At 40.5% G+C, this 6,773-nt stretch overlaps 1 protein-coding gene across 1 annotated transcript; it reads left to right on the plus strand.

The window, feature by feature from the left end:
- The first annotated feature begins 2 nt into the window (after positions 1-2).
- LOC309708706 (cytochrome P450 3A40) lies at positions 3-6,023 on the plus strand. Its single transcript, XM_082536963.1, has 14 exons — positions 3-53; positions 431-590; positions 680-773; positions 1,287-1,339; positions 1,533-1,632; positions 1,727-1,840; positions 2,022-2,110; positions 2,223-2,371; positions 2,480-2,607; positions 2,694-2,760; positions 2,843-3,003; positions 4,913-5,139; positions 5,287-5,449; positions 5,746-6,023. Exons 2-14 carry the CDS (start codon positions 520-522, stop codon positions 5,821-5,823), a joined length of 1,494 nt encoding a protein of 497 aa, XP_082393089.1. The 5' UTR covers positions 3-53; positions 431-519; the 3' UTR covers positions 5,824-6,023.
- The last annotated feature ends 750 nt before the right edge of the window (positions 6,024-6,773 follow it).

Consider the following 6,773-nt stretch of genomic DNA (forward strand, 5'->3'; position numbering starts at 1 on the left):
AAAGAACTTTCACCCACAGATGTGAGTACATGCCTGGACATGTTTTTTTTTCTGTGAGTACAGTATAAGCTTAAAGCTGTTTATATAAAACAATTTGACCAAAAAATGTTCGTAATGACTTGACTGTGACTGCTCTGTAACATTCAAATACCAAATACAATAAGATTAAAGTTCAAACAACAAAACCTTTATGCTAATCACAGCTGTTTTTATTGCATTGTTGTGCTTCTTTTGTTTGTTTTAAACTCATAAAGTACAAAAATGAAGGGCTGAAAACTGCAGGGTCACAAACAGCAGAGCTACTACTCGTGATTATGACGCAGTAAATGCTCCTCAGTCTTTCTCTCTGTTAATTATTCACTTGACGCTCTCTGCTGCTATTGGTTAAACTCACACACACTTCCCTTTCTCATGCAACATGTGTGTGCAGCACAATATAAAAGGCTCTGGTCAGGACGCTTGTGTTACCACTGAGAGAAGAGAAAAAACAGAAGAAGAGAAGAGAGAAACTTGGCAGACATGGCGTACTTCTTCTTCTTGTCCGCAGAGACGTGGACCCTGCTGGCTGCCCTCATCACGCTGCTGTTTGTGTAAGTTTTAAAGATTACTGGATGTGTTCAGCTATTTCCACTTTTTGTTCTTCTTTTATTCTCTTACACCTGTTCCATGTTTTTCACAGGTATTCCTGCTGGACATATGGGACATTTAAGAGACTGGGAGTCCCTGGGCCCTCACCTATCCCATTTTTTGGCACCATGTTGAAATATAGAAAGGTGGGCAATAACACTTACACTGTATATACTGTATATACTGTATATACTGCATATACTGTATCCACTGTGGACTGTTTCAAATGTATGATCCCTATATTAATGTCTCAGATCCACACGTCACTTTGAACGCTGCCTGTGTGCACAGTGTTAGATCAGTGAACCAGACTTCGTTGCTCTTTCAGTTTATCTACATTTTCCAAAGTCTTGGTAATAGCTTGACCTGGGTCATATTTGCATAATGATCCAAGTACTATTTTCTACGATTTGTAGACTAATTGAAAGATGACACACATTTTTTAATTGTGTTATCATCGTTCTCTGGTGTAGTTGAAGTCCATTTGATAAGCCCCACCTTCTTTAACTTTCACTGTGACCTATGGTCACGTACTGCCCCCGTGTAGCCAACACTACACACTTGATCTTTGTGTGATCTGGTGTTGTTCAGTGTTCTACGTCATAAACAGCTCATGATGTGTTTAATAATTAGATCTTTTGTATCGCTCTTGTTTCCAGGGATTTTTTAACTTTGATGAAGAAAGTTATAAGAAATATGGGAAAATGTGGGGGTAAGTAGTGTTTTCTACAGTGTGTGTTTGTGTGACTCTGAATGCATATAGAATATGGTTATTATCTGTGCTTCAGTTTTACAGGTGTGTGTGTGTGTGTGTGTGTGTGTGTGTGTGTGTGTGTGTGTGTGTGAACATGAAAAATAAACATATTAATTATTGTTTTATTAATCCCCCCTCACTGTTTGTACAGCATTTTTGATGGCCGTCAGCCCGTGTTGTGTATCACTGATCCTGCTATGGTAAAAACTATCCTGATAAAGGAGTGTTACTCTTTCTTCACAAACCGCAGGGTTAGTAAGGACATTATACGACTCAATCAGTCTCTTTTTAAAAAAAAATCTGACCGTCTGTCCTCATCACCAGCTGCTTTGAATGTTATTGCAGAATTTCCGTCTGAATGGGCCGCTGTATGATGCTGTGTCCATTGCAGAGGATGATCAGTGGAGGAGGATCCGCAGCGTCCTTTCTCCCTCCTTCACCTCTGGGAGATTGAAAGAGGTACGTCCCTCTCTGCCCTGAAAACAATACAATGCCAAAAAAGACATCTATTAACATGAATGCTCCCTTCTTTAGGATTTTGTTCAGTCCGAATGTAGATGTAGAAAAACAGTGTTACCTCTGTGCTGCTGAAATTGCATTCAGGGTTGACTTTTTTGTTTTTTGTCTGTTTGTGCCTCAGATGTTTGACATCATGAAGCAGCATTCAGCCGTCCTGATCAGCAGCATGAAAAAGAAAGCAGATAAAGATGAACCTCTAGAGCTGAAAGAGTGAGAACTCTCATACTGTTTTCATTTAAATACATCAGAAAAAACGCAGATTCATCTCTTCTAAGTCTGCAATAATAAAGGTCATGTTTGATGTGTTTGTGTGGTTTTGCAGGTTTTTCGGACCCTACAGTATGGATGTGGTAACCAGCACCGCCTTCAGTGTGGACATCGACTCTCTCAACAACCCCTCAGATCCTTTTGTCACAAACATCAAAAAGATGCTGAAATTTGACTTTTTCAACCCCATCTTCCTCACTGTTGGTAAAGTATTCATTACATTTTTATAACTGCAGCTCATGCAAGATCATCAATGCAGCTGCTGTCCTTCATCTTCCATTAATAAATGTCCTCTTGTTTGTTTAATTTCAGCCTTCTTTCCTTTCATGGGTCCCATATTGGAAAAATTGGAGTTTTCCTTTTTCCCTGCATCTGTGACAGACTTCTTTTACGCTGCACTACAGAAGATCAAGATTGATCGTGAGGGCAGCAAACAAAAGGTACAGCTGTGAGTTTGTGTTTGTACCAATAACCTGTTCTGACATAAAATCACAGCTGTTCTCAGACTGTGTTTGTTGACTTCCAGACTCGAGTGGACTTCCTCCAGCTAATGATCGACTCTCAGCAAAATAATAATTCCAAACAGGATAAAGGTGATACACGGACACACGTCTCCACACATGGAAAAACCAGCTTAAAGCTGTTCTAACGTGTATATCCCTCCTACCTCCTCAGGTCTGACAGATCATGAGATCCTTTCCCAAGCAATGATTTTCCTCTTTGCTGGCTATGAAACGACCAGCAGCTCTCTCACTTTCTTGTCTTACAATTTGGCAACAAACCCTCAGGTGATGAAAAAGCTGCAGGAGGAGGTGGATGCAACCTTCCCTAACAAGGTACGTGAGAAGTGAAAACATCTGGAACTGAATAGCAGTCTTAAAGTGAGAAAAACCTTTCTTTGATGAGATCCCACCTTACTCCAGATTTAGGCTTGACTCATCTCCCTTTTAATGCAAACACACATCCTGATTTATACACGAAAATCCATCCATTTCCTTCTATCCAGTTTAAGGTCGTGGGGTGATGGGGGCTAATCCAGCTGTCTCAGGGAGCTGTGATAGCCAAGGAGGGCTGCAAAGTGGTGTTAAAATCATTTCACAAAGACACAATAAACACAAGCTTCCTTTGCAAACAACATAAAAAGTTCACAGAAGAAGAAGTCAGCTTTTAACAATGGTAAATGGCCTGCATTTGTATAGCGCTTTACTTAGTCCCTAAGGACCCCAAAGCGCTTTACACTGCATTCAGTCATTCACCCATTCACACACACATTCACACACTGGTGATGGCAAGCTACATGTAGCCACAGCTGCCCTGGGGCGCACTGACAGAGGCGAGGCTGCCGGACACTGGCACCACCGGGCCCTCTGAATGCATAATGATCAAGTTCATAATAAACCTCAAAATTTACCTATAAGAAGTTTTATGTTTTTTTCTTTAATTTCTTTTCAAGGCTGTTTTAATTTAATTTCCTTTGACCTTATTTCGTGTATTTTCTTGGATTAATTACTACATTGCAATAGTGCATACAGACTGTCTCTCAACCAGAAATCCAAACAGCTGTTTTTAAATTGTACCACTAGAGGGCAGAAGAACTCCACAATAGGGTTGGGTGTCGTCACTGATTTCTATAATAGATTCAATTTCGGTTCACAAGGTTCCGATTTGATTCGATCCACGATTTGATTCGATTTGAATGGGGGTAAATTTTGCGTCAGACAGTCAGAAATATTATAACTCTGATCATTTATCAGTACTGGCACTTGTGACACTTCATCAGAGGTGTGAGCATCACAGCAGATGCCTTTGTGTCAAAGATAAAACACAGAAAAACATGAAGTAGATTTTCCTGGCCTGGCTTTTTATAGCAGATAGCCTTAAAAATATTCTGCAGTAGATCATAAACTGAAGAAAACCTTGAATCAACATATGAACATTACCTGATGCTGCGGAAGTGAAGCAGTGCAAAGTTAGGTGTTATTTGAGACACAGGTAGGCGTTTTGCAATGATTGTTGTATCATTTTTAAAGGTTTCATATTTCTTGGGAATTAACAGCAGAAATTAGACTTTCTTGTCAGAAGTCATTTAAAAAAACTGCGACTAACAGCGCTGTAAACAACGGTAGACTGGTGGGTAAGCAAGTGAATAATGCAGAAAACAGAGATTTGAGATGGTAAACTGTTCTTGAAATACACTGAAAGAGAGAGCTTTGCAGGAAGTGGGATTTTTATCGTGGTGGAAGCAAAACAGCAAAGGTAAGAGGGAATAATGAGGATATTTATCTAATGCGAAGCTAGTTTTGATCTTCTTTTGCTGCTGGTTCAGTGAATTTTGGTTGGAAAGTGACAAAACCTGCAGCTTCAGACTCTTTCAGCCCTGACCGCGTGTCCATGTACCTGCTGTCGGGTGAGAAAGCCGACATCTCACAGACTCTGATGAGTCGGATCCACGCTTTCTGTTTACGTCTTTGTGTCGAATCCGTTTATCTGCTCTCATTTACTGTTTTAGCTGTTTGGTGGTTGTTGAAATGAAAACATTAACATGAGATTCTGGTGATTCTGGCGAAGTACATGTATATTTAAAATCTATTCAGGACATAATGAATCAGTATCCCGTTATTCAAGCTAAAATGGATTTTAATCGGAAAAGCGACAATTGAAACCCACCCCTACTCCACAAAAGTCCAGTTTGTGGGTGATATCAAGAAGTGGCTCAGAAAGACATGTTTATGTGCTTGTGTTCAGGCTCCCATCCAGTACCAGGAACTAATGCAGATGGAGTATCTCGACTGTGTCATCAATGAGTCTCTCCGATTGTTCCCCATTGCTTCACGTTTGGAGCGTGTGGCCAAGGCCAGTGTGGAGATAAATGGCTTTGTGATTCCAAAAGGTATGGTTGTCATGGTACCCACCTGGCCGATGCACCGGGACCCCGAGATTTGGCCTGAACCAGAGAAATTCAAACCTGAGAGGTACGGAAAGGTGTCTGATGTGACAAAGCAGAATGAAGCTCTGTGGGATATAACCCAGTTTCTGTTGTTAATAATGTGTGTGTGTGTGTGTGTGTGTGTGTGTGTGTGTGTGTGTGTGTGTGTGTGTGTGTGTGTGTGTGTTCTCAGGTTCAGCAAGGAAAACAAGGAGACAATTGATCCGTACAGCTACATGCCTTTTGGAGCAGGCCCGAGGAACTGCATTGGGATGCGATTTGCTCTGGTTGTGATGAAACTTGCAATAGTGGAGATCCTCCAGAGGTACAGCTTCTCTGTGTGTAAGGAGACCGAGGTGAGAGCCCAGATCATCTTCTCTAACTGCCATTGCCTTTTTTATGCTGTATGAAGAGCCCTGTCCCAAAATTATTCACTGCTAGTTTAATAGTGATGTGGACGATGCATCCACAGTGTACATCAGTCCAAAGATAAAAAGCCATGAACTGGCACAGCACTTTCATAAAACAATTGGATTTTACGCATTTCTACGTTTTCCATCAGCTTTCCACCTTAAGTTGTTTGGAGATCTGAAATAAGAAGGCAGAGTTTTGTGTGTATTTGTCATTTATTTTACATGTCACTTCCTTGCAGATCCCCTTTGAGTTGGACATCCAGGGTCTGCTACAACCAAAACGACCAATCAAACTGAAGCTGGTGCCACGTTCTTAACCTTCCTGCTAAAAATAAAAATGATAATGAAAGATTCTCTTCTTAATTGTGCTCGTTACAAACCTTTTGTGTACAGAAGCAAATGCTAGTTTTTTACCAAAACAGTACAAGAGTGTACCTCTGCATCTTTTTTCTTAACTGAGTGACAGATGAACCATTTTACTGATCTTTGAAAATCAATAAAGAATGTCCAGATTCTTCTACTCTGTCCTGTCATTTTTATGCGCTGCAGATAACTCTGAATGTAGTCACTTTGCTGCTCACATTAGGAAAATAAATGTTAAAATTCAATTTTATGTAGTTTCCAACAACAGTCAACTCAAGGTATTATATGACCTAAAGTGAATGCCCTACAGTACCAGAGAGAGACCCCATAATTGCTTTAGTGAAAGGTTTGGTGATGATGTGGAGGACAAATTTCTTTTGACCTGGAAGACACAGCGAGCAGAACAAGGCTCAGGGCGGGGCCTGGTCGGGGGCACAGAGAGACCACAAACAAGAAATAGGAAAAAAAAATTAAAACTCTGGAGGAAAATGGAGAAAAAGGTTAATGACAGGCATGTGGTGGATTTTAACCTGATTTCTAGGTTTAAAGGGAGCCAATGAAGAGAAGTTTAAAATGTCAGGCCCATTTCTTAACCACTCAGGCTCTTAGATCATGGGGACGACCTGAGTGGGATAAAGACACAAGAGTGCTTTCTGCTGTTGTGTAAGAGCATTAATTACCAAATGTTAAAACAAACAAAAAAAAGCTTTACCTTAAGAAATGTATATCTGTATGAAGCACTGAAGTAAAATAGCCTCTTTTTTTTTGCTCTAACAGCGCCCTCGAGTGGACACTTTTCCCCTTAAGTTCATGTGCTCTTGCCCCTTCACTGATCCATTCTCCGGGTTTTAGTCCATCTTGTTCTTTCCATGTTTATAAACAGAGGCTAGAGATAAAAAAAAAA

The sequence above is a fragment of the Aulonocara stuartgranti genome, assembly GCF_965226115.1.
Source record: "Aulonocara stuartgranti genome assembly, chromosome: 6".
NCBI lineage: Eukaryota > Metazoa > Chordata > Actinopteri > Cichliformes > Cichlidae > Aulonocara > Aulonocara stuartgranti.

Bases quoted from the DNA above. Each gene is read 5' to 3' on its own strand.
- LOC309708706 (XM_082536963.1), top strand. From the start codon at position 520: ATGGCGTACTTCTTCTTCTTGTCCGCAGAGACGTGGACCCTGCTGGCT. The intron at 1,633-1,726 runs GTTAGTAAGGAC...ATGTTATTGCAG, and splicing joins CTTTCTTCACAAACCGCAGG to AATTTCCGTCTGAATGGGCC. The intron at 5,140-5,286 runs GTACGGAAAGGT...GTGTGTTCTCAG, and splicing joins GAGAAATTCAAACCTGAGAG to GTTCAGCAAGGAAAACAAGG.